The 21,984-nt window shown below is 55.9% G+C and overlaps 1 protein-coding gene across 18 annotated transcripts; it reads left to right on the forward strand.

Moving 5' to 3' along the window:
• Positions 1-1,549: 1,549 nt before the first annotated feature.
• On the forward strand, positions 1,550-21,701 carry ZMIZ2 (zinc finger MIZ-type containing 2). Of its 18 annotated transcripts, none has more exons than XM_063708526.1 (21): positions 1,579-1,634; positions 2,846-3,011; positions 4,002-4,121; positions 9,223-9,334; positions 9,460-9,574; positions 9,980-10,182; positions 10,411-10,594; positions 10,878-11,138; positions 12,306-12,485; positions 13,177-13,254; positions 13,450-13,618; positions 14,472-14,616; positions 14,718-14,928; positions 15,860-15,965; positions 16,241-16,398; positions 17,401-17,468; positions 17,923-17,991; positions 18,317-18,561; positions 19,148-19,317; positions 19,405-19,647; positions 20,527-21,701. In XM_063708526.1, exons 4-21 carry the CDS (start codon positions 9,285-9,287, stop codon positions 20,632-20,634), a joined length of 2,763 nt encoding a protein of 920 aa, XP_063564596.1. In that variant the 5' UTR covers positions 1,579-1,634; positions 2,846-3,011; positions 4,002-4,121; positions 9,223-9,284; the 3' UTR covers positions 20,635-21,701. The 18 variants fall into 18 exon arrangements, 17 of the variants coding, with proteins under 17 accessions (XP_055203752.1, XP_030868851.1, XP_055203747.1 ...); XM_055347770.2 differs by lacking the exon at positions 1,579-1,634 and adding an exon at positions 1,834-1,994 and having other exon boundaries at positions 3,446-4,121; positions 14,445-14,616; XM_063708525.1 differs by lacking the exon at positions 1,579-1,634 and adding an exon at positions 2,167-2,642 and having other exon boundaries at positions 3,446-4,121; positions 14,445-14,616.
• The last annotated feature ends 283 nt before the right edge of the window (positions 21,702-21,984 follow it).

Here is a 21,984-nt window from a genome sequence, read left to right on the forward strand (position 1 = left end):
CAGACCAGGGACTGTTGTACAGCAGGCCTGCCATATTTGTTCAATGAACGAATGATTGCCAAAAGAAATAGAGCACAGAGTTCAGAGGCGGCCTTCAGGGAAGAAATTTCAACAATGTCAAAAATTAATTGTGGAGTATCCATTGATAGATGAATGGATAACTTAAATGTGGAATATGCATACAATGGAATATTATTCAGCCATAAGAAAGAAGGGGCTGGGCGCGGTGGCTCACGCCTGTAATCCCAACACTTTGGGAGGCCCAGGCAGGCGGATCACGACGTCAGGAGATCGATTCCATCCTGGCCAACATGATGAACCCCGTCTCTACTAAAACACACACAAAAAAATTAGCCAGGCGTGGTGGCGTGCCCCTGTAGTCTCAGCTACTCAGGAGGCTGAGGCAGGGGAATCGCTTGAACCTGGGAGGCGGAGGTTGCAGTGAGCCGAGATTGCACCATTGCACTCCAGCCTGGCGACAGAGTGAGACTCCGTCAAAAAAAAGAAGGGAAGGGAAGGGGAGGGAGGGGAGGGAAGAAGGAAGGAAAGAAGGAAGGAAAGAAAGAAAGAAAGAGAGAGAAAGGAAAGAAAGAAAGGAAAGAAAGAAAGAAAGAAAGAAAGGGAAAGAAAGAAAGAAAAAAGGAAAGAAAGAGAAAGAGAAAGAAAGAAAGAAAGAAATTCTGACACATGCCACAACATGGATGGAAGTGAGGACACTGTGCTAACTAAAGTAAGACTGTCACAAAAAGACATATAATGTATGATTCCACTTATACGCTGTCCTTAGAGTAGTCTAATTTAGAGACAAAGTAGAATACTGAGTGCCAAAGGCTAGGAGGAGGAAAGAATGGGGAGCTAGTGTTTACTGGGTATGGAGTTTCCATTTGAGAAGATGAAAAAGTCCTGCAGACGGTTGGTGGTTGCACAAGAATGTGAATGTACTTGGTGCCACAGAACTACACTTGGAAACAGTTAAGATGGTAAGTTTTACGTTATGTGTATTTTACCACAATTAAGAAAAATTAATTATGGGTAGTTGAGAGAATGTGGTCTTCCTCAACTTACGGTAGGAAAAGTCAAGAATAACTTAAAGGCTGATAATAGCATTTCAGAGATCGAAACTGATCAGAGAGGCTATTCCATCAGGCTAGACTAGCTCAATAGTGACTTTTTCCAGGAGGAGAACCACTGGGAAGAGAGAACTGAGCAGTGAGGAAAGCGAACTTGTTAAGTTTAGTTTTCTGCTTTAACGAGGGGCTTCCGGAGTCCTTTAATAAGATCCCCTCCCAAAAGTGGCACCCTGGGTCTCTCCGTCTCCCAGTCGTGTCCCCGCCCGCCGGGCCAGAGCAATGGACTCCCAAGAAGCAGGGGGGGCGCGGGCGGGGCGGGTGGGGGAAGGGCAAGGACTCACTCTTCCTTTCCTCCTCCGCCGGGGCCCGCCCCGAGCCCTGGCCCCACCCCGGCTCTCTGGCTCCGTCTCCTCCTCCCGACCCCGCCCCGGCACCTTGGCCCCGCCTTCCACTCGGCCCCGCCCCGGCGTCCTGGCCCCGCCTCCGCCGCCCGGCCCCGCCCCGCTCCCGGCGGACTGCGAGCAGGAAGAGCGCAGTGGCTCTGCCGACGCCGCGTTCAGAAAGGTGTGGAGGGGGCTGGGGGCGCAGGTCGCGATCAGGCTGCGTCTCCTGCCCGCCCAGCCACCTGCGGCCCTGGCCCCACCCTGCCGCTTTGGGCCGCTCGGGCTCGCGGCCGCCCCCGCCCCGAGCGCCGGCTCGGGGCTCTGCTGCTCTGGCCTGGGAGGCGGGGCAGGCTGCGCGGCGTCATGCATATGCATGAGCGGCGCGGCGGCGGCTCCATTGTGCCCTCGGAGCGGGCGGCGGCGCGATGGCGCGGGTGGCGGCGGCCCCGGGGCGGCGGGCGGCGCGGAGGGCGGGCTGAGCGCATGGAGCGGCGCGGGCCGGGGGCCGCCACGGCGAGGGGCCGGGCCAGGCCGGGCGGAGGTGAGCGGGGCCCTGGGGGTGGCCCCTGGCAACGTCGCCCGCAGGCAGGTGTGGGCCGGCGGGGGCGGGCAGGTGCGGCAGGTGCGGGCCGGCAGGTGCGGGCCGGCAGGTGCGGGCCGGCAGGTGCGGGCGGGCAGGCAGGTGTAGCCGGTCGCCCGGGGCGCCCCGGTTCCGCTGCGGCGCCACGGTAGGGTTCACAGCTGGGCTGGGGCTAGAGGCTCTGCCGCCCACCTGCCGGCACCTGCCACGCGTGCGTCGTGGTCTTGGGCAGGCTTGGCCCCGTGGGCGTCAGGGTCGTCCAGCCCTCCCCTGAGTCTTTGTTGGAGGCTGGCCGAGGGGTGTAAGCGGCGCTCGGGGTTCTCCTGAGCGATGAAGGCTGGCCGGGCCTTCCCTCCAACCTGATCGTTCCTAGCTCTGGGGCTAGGCAGTCTCACCTACATGGTACGCCCCTCCGCTCCTACTTACGTGCCCACCAGCACGGCGATGTGGGGGCCGTCTGAGGCCGTCACCTGCTCGTGGAGGAGCTGTTCCGCTCCTGGGCTGAACGACGCTGAGCTGCCAGCCCCCAGCTGCCAGTTTTGATGGGGACACCCCTTTCCAAATTGGACATACTGAAGCTCAGGCGTGAGGATGCCCTGCTCCCCTGAGGTGCCTTGTCTTCCCTAGTGCCAGGTGTCCTTCACCGCGGCACCCCCACCCGGTGCCTTGTTTACCCCTCCACCTACCGTGTCTCTCCTCCCATTCCCTGGACCCTCTGCCCTGCAGTGTTCTGCCTCTCCTTCTCCCTAGGGTACCCTCTTTCCAGTATTACAGACCATCCATGGTGGTGTCTTTAATTTGTGTCATCGCAGATTTCACAGGGACACACACGGAACATGTGACTTGGTCTGAGACCGTGGTGATTACGGATAGGATGGACACAGACTCACCACCAAGTTCTGGCAAGCTAGAACCAGAGGGCATCCCTTGATGCTTAGTGTGGAAACAGGAGAAGTGAAGGAATCTTAACTTCCAGAGGTACTGACCTCTAGCCCTTGTCATGCCCAGGGGATAGTTACAAGCTGGAAGTGTAAATGAAGAGAACAAGCAGGTGACAGTTGCCGGTTGTAGATTTCTGAAGGACAGGCCTAAGATGTTTGGGGAGCATCCTGATTATTGGGATTGAGCTCCCAAGGGCTGATGACATGAAGGTGGTCATGTGTCCTCAGTCCTAGGATGCCACCCGATATCCATCTTACACATTGTAAACTGATGCCAGGTTAAGGTTGTCCCTTCAGCTGTTCACTGAAATGTCTCATGCCTGGGCCATTGCTTATTCCTGGACTTTTTGATGAACTCTGCATCCAGACTTAGCCCCACGCTTAGACATTTTAGTACTGTGGCCTTACAGGTAGAGGGGGCAGGACTTTCAGCTACCTGTATATGTGAGTACCCCACTTTTTGCTACCAAGGACCCCGCTCCTGCAACATTCCAGAGCCATCATTTCTTCAATACCCTTTGACTCCATTGTCACCTGGGTTGGATCCTGACCCTGCAATCTTGGAGACAGTGAGTCCTGATTTGTGACCTATTGAGAAGCGTTGCCTGCCACAGGGCCCACTTACTGGTCCTGCTCCTAGCTGACTAGGCAGGCAGAGAGGTGGCATGGAACAAGGCTCAGGAGGTCAACCAGGAGACTTGGGGGTGCAGCTACTCTGGGACATTTGGGGAAGAGACGTCTGGGTAGTGAGTTCTGTAACTCTGTCTAGAGGAAGATGTGATCTGACCCCCGAGAAAGCCTTGTGGCCCTCTAGACTGACCTTGTCCATCTCTCAAAGGGTCCTAGCTTCCAGCTGGAGTTAGTTTACAAGGAAAGCGCCAGGCACTAAGACCCTTGGTGGGCATGGGCCTTGCATGATCTGGGATCCAGATTCCAGGCTCCAGGCTTGTTCCCAACCCAGACTCAAAGCCAGGAGATGAGAAGAGGATCTGCACACACACAACGCAGAACACTATCCTATCATCAGGGGCACAGGGTCAAGGATACCAGACCTGGAGACTGGAAGTCTTTTCAGAGAGACTGTCCTCAGAGAGGAGACCAGAAGCATGAGTTCGGGTCGGCAGGAAATCCCCCTGTGCAGTGAAGAGTAAGCTGAGAGGGAACTGGAAATCTTTGTGGTCTCTGTCCACAGCAGAGAACCATCAGGGGTGGAATTCCCCAGGCTCATGTGACATAGGAGCCTGCTGTGGGCTCCTCCCCTCCCTGTACCTGCCCTGTGCCCCTTCTCCCCAGCTTACTGCATTTCCTAGATCTGAGGTTCTCAAACTACAGTTCCTGGACCAGCAGCAGCAGTAGCTGCAAACTTGTTAGAAATTCTGGGCTTAGGCCTCAGCCCATCCTACTGACTTCAGGTGGGGCTGGGCAGCCTGTCATCACCAGCTGCAAGCTGGTTTTGATGTGCTGCAGTTGGGGAGCTACTGCCCTAGGTGACCTAAAATGAGGCAGTGCTGCACGGAGTGCTGCCTGCACTTTGAGGCCTTTGACCACAGGCTGGGGAGGGGGCACATCTGCTTGCCTGCCAGATTCCCTCCCTGTTCTTCTTGGGACAGCAAAGTGGCCAGCCAACCCAACCAGCTTTCTAGTGGGGAAGGATTGTCACAGCAGTTCTGCGGAGACAGAAGGCTGGTGGTAGCAGTTGTATTGTAATTAAACTTTTTATTTTGAAATTATTGGCTGGACACGGTGGTGCTCACCTCTAATCCCAGCACTTTGGGGGGCCGAGGTGGGTGGATCACTTGAGGTCAAGAGTTCAAGACCAGCCTGGCCAACATGGCGAAACTTCATCTCCACTAAAAATACAAAAATTAGCCAGGCATAGACTATGGTGGTGTACATCTGTAGTCCAGTTACTCAGGAGGGTGAGGCAGGAGAATCGCTTGAACCTGGGAGGTGGAGGTTGCAGTGAGCCGAGATCGTGCCACTGCACTCCAGCCTCGGTGAAAGAGCAAGATTCCATCTCAAAAAAAAAAAAAAAAAAAAAAAAATTAAAGATTCATGTGCATTATAAGAAATGACACAGAGAGATTTATTCTGTCCTTTACCCAGTTTCCCCCAATGGTAACATCTTGGAAAACTAGTGCAACATTGCACCAGGACACTACATTGATACAGTAAAGAGGTTACAGCCTGTTGCCTTCTATTTTTTTTTTTGAGATGGAGTTTCACTCTTGCTGCCCAGGCTGGAGTGCAATGGTGCGATCGGCTCACTGCAACCTCCACCTCCCAGGTTCAAATGATTCTCCTGCCTCAGCCTCCTGAGTAGCTGGGATTACAGGCGCCCACCACTACGCCCGGTTAGTTTTTGCCCAGCTAATTCTTACGTTTTTAGTAGAGTCGGGGTTTCACCATGTTGGCCAGGCTGGTCTCGAACTCCTGACCTCAAATGATCCGCCCACTTAAGCCTCCCAAAGTGCTGGGATTACAGGCGTGAGCCACCATGCCCAGCCTGTTGCCTTCTTATATTCACGCCCACCTTCCTCCTGCCAAAATTACAGAAATGGAGAAGAGATTAGTACCTTTCTCTTTACCCCCACATTTAACCCCTGGCAATCACCAATCTGTTCTCCATTTCCCTAATTTTGGTGTGTCAAGAATGCTAAATAAAGGAATCGTACACCGTGTAGCCTCTTGGGATTGGCTTTTTCCACCGAGCATTAATTCTCTGGAGATTCATCCAGGTTGTTGCATATATCAGTAGTTCATTCCTTTATATTGCATCCGGGCTATGGATGTACCACCGTTGATTTAACTATTCATCCATTGAAGGACATCTGGGCTGTTTCCATTCCATAGCTCTTGCAAATAAAGCAGTTATAAACATTTGTGTACAGGTTTTTATGTGAACATAAGTTTTCATTTATCTGAGAGAAATGCGTACAAGTGCAGTTGCTGGGTCATAGTAGGGTAGCTGCTTGCTTAGTTCCATATGATACGGCCAGACTGTTTTCCAGAGTGGCTGTACATTTTACATTCCCACTAGTAATGTGTGAGAGATCCAGTTTCTCCTTGCCAGCATTTAGTGATGTCACTATTTTTTATTTTAGCCATTCTGATGGATGTATAGTGATATCTCACTGTGGTTTTAATTTGCATTTCCCCACTGACTAGTGATGCTGAGCATCTTTTCTTATGCTTATTTGCCATCTGTATATTCTCTTTGGCAAAGTGTCTCTTTATGTTTTTTGCTTATTTTCTAATTGGAGTTTTTAATTTTAATTTTTTTTTTTTTTAGTTTTGAGAATTCTTTTTTTGTTTTGTTTTTTAAATCATGGTTCACTCTATCATCAAGGCTAGAGTACAGTGGCATGATCATGTCTCACCTCAGCCACCACCTTCTGGGGTCAAGTGATCCCCCCACTGCAGCCTCCTGAAAAGCTGGGACCACAGGTGCATGCCACCACGCCCAGCTAATTTTTAAATTTCTTGAGGAGACGGGGGTCTCACTCTGTTGCCCAGACTGGTCTTGAACTCCTGGGCTCAAGCAGTCCTCCTGCCTCAGCCTCCCAAAGTGCTGGGATTATAAGTGTGAGCCACTGTGCCTGGCTGAGAATTCTTTATATGTTCTAGATACTAGTCCTTTGTTGGATATGCAGCTTGCAAATATTTCTCCTGGCCTGTAACTTATCTTTTCATCCTCTTAGCAGGGCCTTTCATGAAGGAAAAATTTTAATTTTGATGAAGTCCAGTTTATCAATTTTTTTCTTTTATGGATGATGCCTTTGGTATCAGGTCTAAGAGCTCTTTGGCCTAGATCACAAAGATTTTCTCCTATATATTTTCCTGAATATTTTATAGATTTATGTTTTACAGTTAAATCTATAAACCATTTTGAGTTACTTTCTGTATAAGGTGTGAAGTTTAGGTGTTTTTTGTTTGTTGTTTTGATGCCCAGTTGCTCCATTGTCCCAGCACCATTGGTTGGAAAGGCTGTCCTTCCTCCTTTGAATTGCTCTCGCACCTTTGTCAGACATTGTTTGGGCCTATTTGTGCAAATCAATTTCAGATTCTCTGGTCTTGCCTGTTGGCCCATGGTTCTGTTCCCATGTTGGTACCACACAGTTTTGATTACCATATCTATATTCTAAGTCCTAAAATCTGTGTATGGCTGCTCAAGTCCCCACCCAGCAGTTCTGGGGAGGAGTTTCTGGCTGTTGGCAGGTTCCTCTGTCCCCCAACATCACTATTCCTGAGTCAGGCTATGGGACTGGGATTGCCACCCCTACCTTGCCTGGCTGGGCCATCTCAGCTCCCAGGCCTGTTCTTGCCCAGAGTCCAGGTGCCTGGAGCCTTCTGGAGCCATCAGCCCCTGGTTTTCCTCACCCCTGCTTCCTGGGCAGGAGTTGGTCTGGGGGAGCAAGGGGAGGAGCCTATGGGCTGGGAATCAAGTCTTGCCTCCCCTGAGGGTGTGAGGAAGTCCAGAACACTGCCCTCTCCCTCTTCACTAATTGGTACCCCCCAGTCCCAGTGCTCGGTGATGGGAAGATCCAGTGAAAGGCCACATGCTTAGACTCCCCAGGCAGAGCTCAGCTCTACTTCTCACCTGCTCTGGGGCCCTGGGCACACAGCTCGCCCTCAGAATCTCCAGATCTATATTTTGAGGGGTGAGGCTGTTCCTACCTCCATTGGTGAGGCCCTCGGTCAGCACAAGAAATGGCAGCCTAGATGAATGTGGGGCCACCCTCTCCTGGGGCAGGGAGAGGTCATGTGAATGCTGTGATGGCAGGATGGCACCAGTGGTCAGCATGCCTCAGGTGGCATGTCTGTGTGTGTGGCAGCCTTGTAGGCCCTAAAAGGGAGTAGTATCCAAGGCGAGCATGCCTGGGGACTCCTGAGAAACAGCTGAAGCGGCCTCTCCTGTGCTGCAGCCAGTGTTCCTCTGTGGATAACCCAGGCAGGCAGAGGTGGACATGGCAGGTGGTCCTGGGAGTGTCAGAACCCAGGGTAGTGCCAGTGAGGGCCCTTCAGGGACACTCAGGGGCAGGGCCCCAGGGCATGTCTGGGCCTGCTTTGGTAAGGGGCTTGCTTGTGGCAGTGTCGGAAGGCGTGGCACTCAGAAGCAGCCTGAAGGTGTGGTCACTTCCGTGGCTTATTTACTAAATGGGGAGAGCAAACTTAGCGTGGCACATGTAAGTCCCATGGTGCCAGCACTGTGGTCCTGCATGTGTCCTCCCTGACACACCCCCTCTGCTGCTCTGTCCTGAGCACCAGGTCACTGGTATCCAGTCAGCCCCATCTTGCAGAGTCTCTTCAGTGTCTCCCCAGCCCCTTTCTTAGAAACACTGGCCAAGTCACAGTCCCTGCCAGGTCTGTGGGTGCCCACGCTCCATCTATTGTGCTGTGTGTCCCTGCCCTCTCCTGGGGGTGTCATGGATGGGCCAGTGGGTCTGCCTGCCTGGCCCCTATGACCATATCAGCCTCAGGCAGCCCCCACTTGGTGGAATCTGGGTCAGTTCTGAGGTCCCCTGGCCTGGAGCCCTTCTACTACCCTAAAGAGGGCCTTCTTGTTGGGAGGGGCTGCTAGCCAGAGCCCAGGTTACTGGCCCCACACCCCATTTCAGGAGGTATCCTGCATGTCCCTCCCCAAGGCCAGGATGGAGAGTTGTTGGTTGACCACTGCACTCCTGTGATCACCGCACCCCTGCACTCTCCTCCTCGGCTTTCTCAGCCCCTGGCCTCCAGAACCGCCTATGCCCCTACCTGGGCTACTCAGGGTAGACAAGACCTTGAGCAGGGAGTCCCCTCACCTCCACTGGCCCTCTGTCCTTCACCCCAGGGCCTTCTGTGGGGTTACTGGCTACTGGCTCCTCTCTAAACCCCAGTTTCCACAGGGTAGCTAGGATTGTCCCTGGCTTTATATGGATAGCCAGGCCTCGGTGTGGGCGGGAGAGTGGGGAAAGTATTTGGAATCAGGAAGTGCATCTCTAGGGCTGATCCAGGGACTCTGGGTGGCAGGGCCTGGTCAGAAAGGGTTCATGCTGGCCTCCAGGCTGTATTTGTGGGGGCAGAGCCTCACCAGAGTGAGTGGGGTGGGTCAGTACTAGGCCCCTCCACTGCCTTGCCTGCCATCAGAGCCCAGGGGTCCCTTATTGAGAAAGAGGTGGGGCCTGCTGGCACCGGGGTCCCTCCACCCTGCTGAAAGGGTCTCCTGGCTGCATCGCAGCTAACATCCCTTCCTTCCTGTCGGGCAGCCAGAGCAACTGAGTTCCAGATAAAAACTGTCAGACCCGGCCTGTAGGCTGCTCCACTGCCAATGAACTCCATGAACCCCATGAAACCTGCCCTGCCCCCCGCGCCACACGGGTGAGTGTGGGCTCCTCTGCCCACCCCTCAGGCCCTGGGGTTGGGGGTGGCATTTCTGGAAGATCCTAGACTCTTGGACACCAATGGCTTCCTGACCCAGGCCTCAGCAGCCTCTTTCCCTGCAGTGATGGTTCATTCGCATATGAGTCTGTGCCTTGGCAACAAAGCGCCACTCAGCCGGCTGGATCGCTGTCCGTGGTCACTACTGTGTGGGGAGTTGGCAACGCGACACAGAGCCAGGTAAGCACCCACTGGTGCCCCACCCCCAAGCAGACAGAGCCTTCCAGCACTTGGCAGTGCTTAGTGCCTCCTCAGAGCTCTGAGAGACGAAGAGGCTGAGAGGTGAGGACAGAGAGGCTGAGGCATGACATGAGGATGGGGCCTCCTGAGTCCCTTAAGTCTTTGGACACTGGTTCTCTTTCCACACCTGCTGTGGGATTTTCTTCTCCTGTCTTCACCTAGCCTTCACAAAATGCCCCAACCTACCTGTGGACAGCTGCTTTCCCTGCTTCCCGTGCTATACCCTGTCCCCACCACCTCTCCCCCAACCCGCTTGCCAGGCCTGTTGGTTTCTAGCACTTTGGAGCTGCTGCATGAAGCACGTTGTTTGGCTGGTTCCCTTTGGTGATTCCTGCTTCCTCATAGGTTTTGGGGAACCCCATGGGCCCTGCAGGGAGTCCCTCTGGCAGCTCCATGATGCCTGGTGTGGCAGGGGGCAGCTCCGCCTTGACCTCCCCACAGTGCCTGGGACAGCAGGCGTTTGCTGAAGGCGGCGCCAACAAGGGCTACGTGCAGCAAGGCGTGTACAGCCGCGGGGGCTACCCTGGGGCCCCCGGCTTCACCACCGGGTAAGCAAGTCCCCTCACCTGGCAGGTATGCTAGGAGCCATCAATCTGGCAGGCACCTCAGAACTGTGGCGCTGATCAGCTGGACGTTCCCTCTGTGCTTCCTGACAGCTGTAGTGGAGGGTCTAGAAAGAATGGGCTCCCCCTGGGTGCTGCATGCCTCTGGGGTGAGCATAGTCCTGGCCCTCATGAGCCCACGCAGAGAGCGTGGCAATCCTGTGTCTCCTGCAGGTATGCAGGCGGCCCCGGGGGCCTGGGCCTCCCCTCACATGCTGCAAGACCCTCCACTGACTTCACGCAAGCGGCGGCTGCTGCGGCTGTGGCTGCTGCGGCAGCCACTGCCACCGCCACAGCCACAGCCACCGTGGCTGCTCTCCAGGAGAAGCAGAGCCAGGAGCTGAGCCAGTATGGAGCGGTGAGCCCCCTCAGCAGCTCCTCCCACATGGCAGCCAGCCTGAGGGCCTGGGAGGAGGTACTCAGCCAGACAGTGGGCTCCAGGGACAAGCATGGAATATGCCAGGGCTCATGAAGCCAGTAAAAGAGAGATGTGTGGGAAGGAGTGAGGGTCTGAGGGGAGAGGTTTCTGGGGTGTCCTGTGAAAGGGTATGGTGCCCACATGGGTGGGTGGGCGGGTGGTATGCCTATCTTTTGGAGCCCTTTGTGGGTGGGACCTGGACCATTCTTTTTTCTCTTCCTAGATGGGGGCCGGACAGTCTTTTAACAGCCAGTTTCTGCAGCATGGAGGTCCCCGGGGGCCTAGTGTCCCCGCTGGCATGAACCCTACTGGCATAGGAGGGGTGATGGGCCCCTCTGGCCTCTCCCCCTTGGCTATGAACCCCACCCGGGCAGCAGGAATGACACCCTTGTATGCAGGGCAGCGTCTGCCCCAACATGGGTATCCTGGGCCTCCCCAGGCCCAGCCACTGCCCCGACAGGGGGTCAAGAGAACCTACTCTGAGGTGAGTGTCCAGGTCACCTAGTTTGGGGCCTTGGGTACCAACTCCCTCACCCAGGCACTCTTTAGAGCTGTGGTAAAGAGCAGGCTTCTGGCCGGGCATGGTGGCTCACGCCTGTAGTCCCTGCACTTTGGGAAACCAAGGAGGGTGGATCCCTTGAGCTCAGGAGTTTGAGACCAGCCTGGGCAACATGGCGAAACCGTGTCTCTACAAAAATTAGTCTGGTGTGGTGGCATGTGCCTGTAGTCATAGCTACTTGGGAGGCAGAGGTGGGAGGATCGCCTGAACCCAGAAAGTTGAGGGTGCAGTTAGCTGTGATCGCTCCCCTGCACTTCAGGCTGGGCAACAGGAGTGAGACCCTGTTTCAAAAAAAAAAAAGCAAAAGCCGGGCGTGCTGTCTCATGCCTGTAATCCCAACACTTTGGGAGGCTGAGGCAGGTGGATCACTTGAGATCAGGAGTTCAAGACCAGCCTGGCCAATGTGGTGAAACCGCATGTCTACTAATAATAGAAAAAATTAGGCCGGGCGTGGTGGCTCACGCCTGTAATCTCAGCACTTTGGGAGGCCAAGGCGGGTGGATCACGAGGTCAGGAGTTGAAGACCAGCCTGGCCAGCATGGTGAAACCCCATCTCTAATAAAAATACAAAAAGCATTAGCCAGGTGTGGTGGCGGGCGCCTGCAGTCCCAGCTACTTGGGAGGCTGAGGCAGGAGAATTGCTTGAACCCAGCAGGCAGAGGTTGCAGTGAGCTGAGATCACACCACTGCACTCCAGCCTGGGTGACAGAGTAAGACTGCATCTCAAAAAAAAAAAAAAAAAAATTAGCCGGGCGTGGTGGTGTGCACCTGTAATCCCAGCTACTTGGGAGGCTGAGGCAGGAGAATTGCTTGAACCCAGGAGGTGGAGGCTGCAGTGAGCCAAGATTGCACCACTGCACTTCAGCCTGGGCAACAGAGTGAGACTGTCTCAAATTAAAAAAAAAAACAAAAACAAAACAGGCTTCTGCATGTGAGAACTGCCTGTGCCTGACAGTGTCACAGCAGGATCTTCAAGGGAACCAGGAAATCTCCATTCCCCCAACCCTGCCACACATGAGACTCCACTTTCCTTCTGGAACCAGCTCCCCTGATGCCTTTTTTTTCCCCTCGGGCATTTTGCCTCTTTTTCAGGTGTATCCAGGGCAGCAGTATCTGCAAGGAGGCCAGTACGCACCCAGCACCGCCCAGTTTGCGCCCAGCCCTGGGCAGCCCCCTGCCCCCTCCCCTTCCTACCCTGGGCACAGGCTGCCCCTGCAGCAGGGCATGACCCAGTCCCTGTCCGTGCCTGGCCCCACGGGACTGCATTATAAGGTAGGGCAGGCTCCTCCAGGCCCTGTGCCGGGCTCCATGCTGAGTGCTGTGGGACAGGGGACCTTGGGGCAGTCCTGTCCTTGAGAGCGACAGGGTGGCTAAAGGGGCCAGCAGGATGTGTAGGTCCATGTGTGCTCATGGACCACAGCTCTACAGGAGATGGGGGGTGGGGGGGTGGGGGCATTCTGACTAGTGCAGGAGCAGCTCCTGGGGTTTGGGATCCAGTTCTGAAAGGACCCTCTACAAGATTCATATATCTCAGGGGTATCCTGTGCAGGGAGCAGCAGGCGGGTACCCAAAACATTTGAATGTTCTTTATGGAAAAGTGTCATTCCTTCTACTTGCTGCAGAGAAATCCAGTGAGAGGACAGGCCCTCGCTGCTGGCCATGCACCCTTTCTGGGTACATGGGCAGAGCCTACCTCCCTGGGAGCCTGGGTGCGCCGGGTGGTGCAGCTTGGGGGAGGAGAGGAGGAGGGCTTAGTGTGCTTTTGTCTTTTCAGCCCCTCCAACCTGTTTGATCATTTTCCTCTGTGGCTATGATTGCTTTAAGTAGTGTTACTTGTAGATTATTTGGAAAATACAAGAGAGTGTAAAGAAGACCGTGTATGGTGGGCTTCTAGGGTCAGGTCCAGGGGGCCCGGCAGGGGTCAGGTTGGAGCCCCAGGTGCATGCAGTTTTCTCTCCCGCAGCCCACAGAGCAGTTCAACGGGCAGGGCGCCAGCTTCAACGGGGGCAGCGTCAGCTACAGCCAACCTGGCCTGAGTGGGGTAGGGGTCTGGCCGGGAGGATGGGCCGGGAGGCTCACAGGGTGGGCATATGGAGAGAGGGCGACCAGGCAGGCACCCCTGGGGCCGCCTCCTGTCCACCTCTGTTATCATGGTTCCCAGTGGGTGCGCCGTGAACAGACTCCACTCCCATCTACCCTGGCAATCTGCCTTGACTGTTTGTGCTCAACCCTACAGCCTACCCGTTCCATCCCGGGCTATCCCAGTTCCCCACTGCCAGGGAACCCCACGCCACCCATGACCCCAAGCAGCAGCGTCCCTTACATGTCACCAAACCAAGAGGTCAAGTCTCCCTTCTTGCCTGATCTCAAGCCCAACCTCAACTCCTTGCACTCATCGCCCTCTGGTAAGTCTGTCCACTCTTGGGACAGCGGGGTGACAAGGCCAGGGTGGGCATGGGGGAATCACAGGACTCCAGAGAGTCCTGTAGGAGCCTGGGGGACAGGGGATGGCTGCCATATCCCTAAGAAAAGGGCTGGGTTTGGTGGCTCACACTTGTAATCCCAGCACCTTGGGAGGCTGAGCACAAGAGTTCAAGGTTACCGTGAGTATGATCTTGCCACTGCACTTCAACCTGGGTCCCAAAGCAAGACCCTGTCTTAAAAAAAAAAAAAAAAGGCCAAGGATTCCATCTTCTTAAAGACAAGTCGCTTAGTGCCAAGCCTTCACTTTTTTGTTCTGTTTGTGGCTTTCTTTGCAAAGGAGGCTGTGGCTCTTCTCTCTCCTGTGCACAAAATGTTGTATATAATTTCAGGGGATTTATGAACCCCGGAAGCCCATTCCAGGGAGACCACAGCAGCAGAAGCTGGGATCGTAGAACTCTAAACGGAGCTGTAGGGCAATTGCAGGAGGCCCTCACACACCTTGGCCTCCCAGTCTCTCTGAAAGCACTGGAAACACCTTTTGTCTGGGTTGGGGACATGTTCCCCTATTATGGTTTAGGGGACACTGGGCTGGGCTGCTGAGGCAGGAGGCAAGACAGAACATCACGACCGAATGCCCAGGCCTCAGGAGAGATGCTGCCCGTGGCCCCAGCCCCAGGGCACCACTCAGGCCTGCCAAGCAGTGCCTGACAGGAGGGGCTCCCTTCACCAAGGTCCCTGCAGGGAAGGTGGCTGGGGAGCCACTGCCCTCCTTGAGTGACACAAGACGCTCTGGCTGGGGCAACCCAGCTCACAGCAAGTGGCCTCTGCTCCCAGGAAGCGGGCCTTGTGACGAGTTGCGGCTGACCTTCCCTGTGCGCGATGGGGTGGTCCTGGAGCCCTTCCGCCTGCAGCACAATCTGGCTGTAAGCAACCACGTCTTCCAGCTGCGAGACTCAGTCTACAAGACCCTGATAATGAGGTGAGCTCCGCCTGGCCCCCACCTGACCCCCACGAGGCTCTGTTCCTCCTCCCACACTCTCAGGGCCCGTTTTCTGGGTGTCCACCCATCTTCCTGAGCAGGCCTGACCTGGAGCTGCAATTCAAGTGCTACCACCACGAGGACCGGCAGATGAACACCAACTGGCCAGCCTCGGTGCAGGTCAGCGTCAATGCCACGCCGCTCACCATCGAGCGTGGCGACAACAAGACCTCGCACAAGCCACTCTACCTGAAGCATGTGTGCCAGCCAGGCCGCAACACCATCCAGATCACCGTCACCGCCTGCTGCTGCGTGCGTGTCCTGCGCCGAGGGGGCAGTGCTGTGGCGTGGGGCGGGGTGTGGCGGGGCCTGGCCCAGCGGCGCAGTGGGAGCGGAGCCAGGACCTGGGCGGGCCGGCCTGCAGCACCATCAGATCATGCTGCCGCCTGCTGTTTTGCTGTCCACCGCCTGCTGTAGCATGTGTGCCCCCTTGCGGGGTGGAGAGCAGGACGTGGGGGCTTTATTATTTCAGAAAAATGCGTTGCTTCTGTTTGTTACTGCCTTGTATTTCCATTTTAATCTGTCATCCTTGCCCTTTAGGAAAGCGATCCGGTAATACACCCTAGCTGTTTTCCAGTTAGAATAAATTAACTAGATTTGATGCTCACATTAATTATGTAAGAGAAACCAGGATATGCAGAAAGCTCATGGAGCTCGGAGTCCCCGGCTGATCAAGCATTACTGGTTCTAGCAAGCATCAGGGTCACCCTTGGGCTAGAGGAGAAAGACATGGCTTATGAGTGCACTAGTCAGCCTGGGCGTGAGGGCCTTGGGGACGGGTTGGCCACACACCACATTCTCTGGGATGTGGCAGATGTCAACACAGACCCAGCATCTGTGACTGTGGATGTGCGAGCAGGGGGAACGTTCAAGGGGACTTGAGGTGATTCTCTTCATGGAGAAGTGGTGACTAGGCAATGGTTAGACCGGCAGGATGCCCAGCACAGCTGTAGAGATGGATACAAGTGTGGGCAGGGCGCTGAGGCCAGGAAAGGCAGCTGGATGAGGCCAAGCCATTGAGGAGTTTTGTTGGCTGAACCCCCACCCCCAGCTCACCCTGCCCTCAGCCTTGTCCCTCCCCCACCTGGCAGCCCGTGACACACACCCCCCAGCACACCCTTTAACTGGCCAGGGTGGCGCCTGGCCCAAGTCCCCCTGATGACATCCTCCCGTTGTATTGCAGTCCCACCTCTTCGTGCTGCAGCTAGTGCACCGCCCATCCGTCCGCTCGGTGCTGCAGGGCCTCCTCAAAAAGCGCCTCCTGCCTGCTGAGCACTGCATCACCAAGAGTGAGTGGCTCCTGCCCCTCAGCTGCCAGGCAGCCATCCCCATTCTGTGTGGCCCATGCCCAAGCCCAACAATCCTCCTTGTGGGCACCTCCTCATGTCACACCAGGCCTTCTCCTTGGACAGGTGGCTCTGCAGTAGGGGCAGTGGTTAGCTCCAGGTGGCCCCTCAGAGCTGTCAGTGGGTCAGTGACTGGGTCCCTGCCTCGTTGGCATCCCCATTCACACCTCCCCATCCTGGTGACCCTTTACTCAAGTTCTTTACCTTGTTGATGTCAGTAAAGCGGAACTTCAGCAGCGGCACCATCCCTGGCACCCCTGGGCCCAACGGAGAGGACGGGGTGGAGCAGACAGCTATCAAAGTGTCCCTGAAGTGCCCCATCACCTTCCGCAGGATCCAGCTCCCCGCCCGAGGTCATGACTGTCGCCACATACAGGTAGGTTGTTACTGCAGAGTCTTGCCGGAATTTGCTGCTGCTAAAATATCGAGTCGATACATCAGTGTCATTCTCTGGACAGACGTGAACTCCGAGTGCCTTGGCTGTCAGGCTGACAGGACAGGCCTCCCACGCCAAGGAGGCAGGTGGGCCTGGCTCCTCCAAGACTAGGCTATTTTTTCTTCCAAATATAATTATCATTTTACTAACTTTTTTACTGCCTGCTTCATTCATGGGTTCAAGTTTTGAAAGGCATAAGATTGCAGGGTCCAGTCTTCCTGCCCTACCCCCAAGGGTGACCATCGTTAGCGTCTGTCTTTGCAGAAATACTCTGGGTATGAACAAGTAGATGCATAGCCCACTGTCTCTGTGGTTACATAGTGGTCCCTATTGCACAAACTGCTCTGTGCTGTCGTTTTTCTTCTTTTAACACCATGTTCTGAGGCTGGGCGCGGTGGCTCACACCTGTAATCCCAGCACTTTGGGAGGCTGAGGTGGGCGGATCGAGGTAAGGAGTTTGAGACCAGCCTGGCCAGCATGGTGAAACCCTGTCTCTACTAAAATCACAAAAATTAGCTGGGGCATGGTGGTGTGTGCCTGTAATCCCAGCTACTCACGAGGCTGAGGTAGGAGAATCGCTTGAACCTGGGAGGCGGAGGTTGCAATGAGCTGAGATTGAGCCACTGCATTCCAGCCTGGGTGACAGAGCGAGACTCTGTCTCGAAACAAAACAAAAACACCATGTTCTGGAAGTGGGTCCCAGTCAGCACAGCTGCCTGATTCTTGCTTTGGCCACATGGCATTCCAGTCCCAGTGAGAGCTGTTTGGGCTGTTCCCAACCTTGATCCATTAGAATGATGTTGCAGTGAAAACCTGGTACATGCAGTATCTCAGTTATGCATGTAAATAAGTCACACATTCCTGAAAATGGATTGCAGAGTGACCAGATTTTCCCTATCCTACCCACAATGAGAAACTGACTTTCTCCCCATCTCTCTACAGTGCTTTGACCTGGAGTCGTACCTGCAGCTCAACTGTGAGCGGGGGACTTGGAGGTGTCCTGTGTGCAAGTGAGTCTCAGATGCAGCGTGTGATGGAGGAGGGGCTGGTGCTTTTAGAGGCTTTCATGGGTGAAACCTCCAACAGCATCATCAAAGATAAGAGCCTGCTGGGAGAAGTCACTGCGTGGACTGGGATTGTGCAGCTCAGTGCAGAGAGCTCGTATAGGGTGGCCTTATGCAGGGTCATCTCATGCAGTCACCTTGTGCAGAGTCACTTCACACAGGGTCACCACATGCACAGGATCACCTCGTATTTTCACCTCACACAAGGGTCAGTCACACAGGGTCACCTTGTACTGTCACCTCACATAGGGTCAGCTCACACAGAGTTACCTTGTTCAGTTGCCTCACACAGGATTGCCTCATGCAGGGTCACAGCTGACAGGGCTGAGAAATGACAGGGCCTGTGCCCAGGACAGGGTTGTGCAAGGTCTCTGAGCTGTGTCCCTTTTTTTCCCCACAGCAAGACAGCTTTGCTGGAGGGCCTGGAGGTGGACCAGTACATGCTGGGCATCCTGATTTACATTCAGAAGTAAGCATCCTCTTTCTGTGATCCCCGCATCTGTGGCCACTGGAGGGCAGCCCCAGGACGTGTCAGGGGATGTCCCTTGCCAAGTGCAGCCTTCCAGCCTCTTTCCGGCATGGAGCAGGCTGGATTCCAGGCCAGAGACAGCGTGTGTGTCCTACCTGAGTGTTGGTGCTGGGCCCAGCGTCCTGCTCGATGTGGAAGGTGCTGGGTGGAAGCAAGCATTTGAGTGGGGGAACCTGCCTGGAAACAGCCCAGGGCTGGGAGGGGCAGTGGGTGCCGGGCCAGCAGCTGGCCAGGAGGTAACCATTCCCCACCTGTCCCTGCCCAGCTCTGACTATGAGGAGATCACCATCGACCCCACGTGCAGCTGGAAGCCAGTGCCCGTGAAGCCTGACATGCACATCAAGGAGGAGCCGGATGGGCCGGCACTGAAGCGCTGCCGCACCGTGAGCCCCGCCCACGTGCTCATGCCCAGCGTGATGGAGATGATCGCCGCCCTGGGCCCCGGCGCTGCCCCCTTTGCCCCCCTGCAGCCCCCCTCAGTCCCTGCCCCCAGCGACTACCCTGGCCAGGGTAAGTACAGCAGGCTAGCCTTGAACCTCAGATGACCCTGGGCATATGGCTCCTCTCCCCAGATCAGTCTCCTCACCTGCAAGAATGTGGCTATGCAGGTCACACACCTAGGTTATCAGTGTTGCCACACAAAACATGCCGCGGGGCACCTCCAGCCCCTCCCATCTCAGGGACGTGGCGGTGAAGGCACAGTCTCGGCTATGGTCCCAGGAAACAGACAGTGGGGCCTCCACCCTTCCTTCCCCCTGTTTGGATTAAGGGGCTCCTGGCTGGAACACCTCACAGGACTGGCCCCATCTGGGGCCCCCCTCTGGGACCCACCTCACACGCGTGGTGCGTTTGTTTGTGGCTGCTCCCATTCCTATAACCTCCGAGACCTTCACTCCTAGGAATGTCCCAAGGCCAATTCCCTTGGCAGCAATGAGAAGAAATGCCCTTTTCCAAATAGCGACTTCTGCAAAACCCGCTGTTGTTTGTGGGTGAGCACTGCAAGTCCCACCCATGCCACAGCCAGCCTCCCTCCTGGCTCCTCTGCCAGCGGTGGCCTTCCCCAGCCCTCACCCAGGCCCCAACTCTCCTCTCACAGGTTCCAACTTCCTGGGGCCTGGAACTTTCCCTGAGTCCTTCCCACCCACCACGCCCAGCACCCCAACCCTTGCTGAGTTCACCCCGGGGCCACCCCCCATCTCCTACCAGTCTGACATTCCCAGCAGCCTCCTGACTTCAGAGAAGTCTACCGCCTGCCTCCCAGGCCAGGTCAGTGCCAAGCCGAGAGGCCAAGGGGCCCTGTCTCCCCAGGGGAGCCCCTGAGCTGTTTTAACAAGTTCTTCTTTCTGTCTTCAGATGGCACCAGCAGGTCACCTGGACCCCACTCACAATCCTGGGACATCAGGACTACACACCTCCAACCTTGGGGCCCCTCCAGGTCCCCAGCTGCACCATTCAAACCCTCCCCCAGCGTCCCGGCAGTCCTTGGGCCAAGCGAGCTTAGGACCTACGGGCGAACTGGCCTTCAGTCCTGCCACAGGCGTGATGGGGCCCCCCAGCATGTCTGGAGCCGGGGAGGCCCCGGAACCAGCTCTGGACGTGAGTACCAGGCCCCATGCTGGGGAGTGCGTGGGAGCCAGGGCTAGAGGTGGTGTGTCTGTTCCAGGTGCGTTCTGGAAGGGAAGACAGTGACCCCTCAGAGAGCCAGTCAGATAAGGTCAACTAAATGCAGCTTTTGTTCATGAATTAGATACCTGGAGTAGCTGCGGGTGGGATGCGATGTACCACATTTGTGTTCATGAGGGGCCTGGATGCCGTACGGGCGGACGCAGAGTCCTCAGAGGAGACTGCACTGGAAGCTGACAGCACGGTCCTTAGAGTCAAATTTCGTCTGTCCATTTGCTCAGTAGCCCTGGGTCTTGACTCACAGGTGGAATGGGAGTGCAAACTCAGTACATGAAGGACAGAACTGACTGTCCCTGGACCATAATAGAAACTCATTCTAGAAGTTCAACATGAAACTCATTCTAGAAGTTCAACATGAAACTCATTCTAGAAGTTCAACATGAAAAAAGTTAGGAAGAACAGCTCCAAGCAGAAAATCCTAGGGGCATGGAATTCCACCACCAGCATTCACCTTGGGGCATCACGGTGGGGATCCCCACGCAGGCTGATGCACAGAGGGAGTGTGGAGTGGCTGCACTCCCTCACATCCCGTTTCCTGGTGGTGTTGAACAGCATGTTGCGAGCTGTTCTGGCCCCAGAGCAACCTTGCAGGGAGGTCCCAGGGGGTTGCGTGTGCCTCTTTGAGCACATGCAGGCCTATGGTGGGGCCCCGCACCCGGCCTGTGTGTGAGGAGGGGCTGCTCAGCATCCCCACTGTGCCTGGAGACAGGGCCGGGGTGTGGTGACAGGATGGTCACTCAGGTGTGGCCAGTCAGTGACCAAAGCTGCTAACATAATTCACTTTGTCCTCAGCTGCTCCCGGAACTGACCAACCCTGATGAGCTACTGTCCTACTTGGGCCCACCCGACCTCCCTACGAACAACAATGACGACCTGCTTTCTCTGTTTGAGAACAACTGATCCTGTGTTTACCCCAAGCCCGGCGGGGACACGCTCACAGATGTCACCACAGCCCTGCCCTTCATGCCCAGCCCCATGGGACACCCGGTGGTCTTTCCCAAACCTCCCCCAAAACACACCTGGAGCCAGAGCCTTCTGCCGCCAGCCCTGCCCCTGAATTGGAAGCAGCCCTGTGCTCGATAGGAGGGGCTCCCAGGCCGGCAGCCCTCGCCACCTCCCTCTACCAAGCCTGCTGCTGCAGAACGGTTTTTGCTGAGGTGCCCCTGCCCAGCCCTGTCCAGCCTTGTCCACACACCTCACGCCCCTGGTCTCACAGCCTCACACCTTGTCCTTCCACCCCTGCCTGCCCCCACCCAGCCTGCTTCTTGTCCAGCATTGATCCTTCTGTTTCAACAACTCCTCCACTGGGCAGAGCTGGGCATCTGGCAGGGCTGGCTCTGTCCCTTGGGCCTTTGGCTCCAGTGGCCCCTGTGCCCAGCAGTCCAGCTCTTGGAACCTCGCTGAATGGCAGCCTCTTGGGGGCCTGGAGCTCTGGCAGCCCAGCCGTGTGTGGTGTCAGGTTCCTCTCCCCACCCCAGCTTCAAGCAGAGGCCTCGGGGTGGGGGAGCTACAAAGCACAACAATGTACATAGTGTAGAAACACTAACAGCTGGGAGAGGGGAGCCAGCTGTCCAGCCAGCATGTTCCTGTTGTACAGCCCGGTCTCCCTGTGCGCTCTGCTCCTTCCCATGTGCAGACAGATCAGGGAGGAACCTCTAATGGGTGGGGGACAGTGAGCTTCGGCCTGGCTGAGGTGGGTGGGTGGGCTCTCAGATTCAGCTCTGTGTAAAGATTCTCTAGCGGGCTGTGCTCCCAAGTTCCCCTTCTCTGTGAAAGTGAAGAATTAGTACAGCTGTGTTTTTTAAAGCCACCTCTCTGTCTCCACCCCATGGGCCCACACCCAGGTGGGGGAGGAGGAAGCCACTGCATCTGTTGGCTCAGGGCCCCAGCCTGTGCAAGCAGGGCGCCCGGGCTGTTGTGTCTCCTGTCTGTGCCGATCTCTATTAAAGGACTCCCTCTTGGTGGGCCTGGCCGAGTCCCTCCTTCGTGCTCCCAGGGACTATTTTCTCTCCGTAAGCCAGCGACCTGCCTAAAGCTTGGGCGTCTGTGCCTGCAAAGCTTGTGCAGGACCTGGGGGCCAGGTCGACCTTCAAGTGGCTTTTGGGGCCCCAGGTTGAGCTCTGGATGTTTCAAGCCAAGGCTCGGCTATTCCCGCCCCATAGTAAATTTCCTTTTCCCTGGAATTTTCCAAGTTGGCTTCAGCTGAAGAGCTGTTTTGTGAAACATCCCAGGCTTGCCCAGGAGAGACAT

The sequence above is a fragment of the Gorilla gorilla genome, chromosome 6, assembly GCF_029281585.2.
Source record: "Gorilla gorilla gorilla isolate KB3781 chromosome 6, NHGRI_mGorGor1-v2.1_pri, whole genome shotgun sequence".
NCBI lineage: Eukaryota > Metazoa > Chordata > Mammalia > Primates > Hominidae > Gorilla > Gorilla gorilla.

Excerpts from the sequence above, each read along its gene's own strand:
- ZMIZ2 (XM_055347768.2), top strand. The coding sequence starts at position 9,285 with ATGAACTCCATGAACCCCATGAAACCTGCCCTGCCCCCCGCGCCACAC. Across the intron at positions 16,399-17,400 it reads ATGACTGTCGCCACATACAG|TGCTTTGACCTGGAGTCGTA; the intron begins GTAGGTTGTTAC and ends ATCTCTCTACAG. Across the intron at positions 19,648-20,526 it reads CCCCGGAACCAGCTCTGGAC|CTGCTCCCGGAACTGACCAA; the intron begins GTGAGTACCAGG and ends CTTTGTCCTCAG.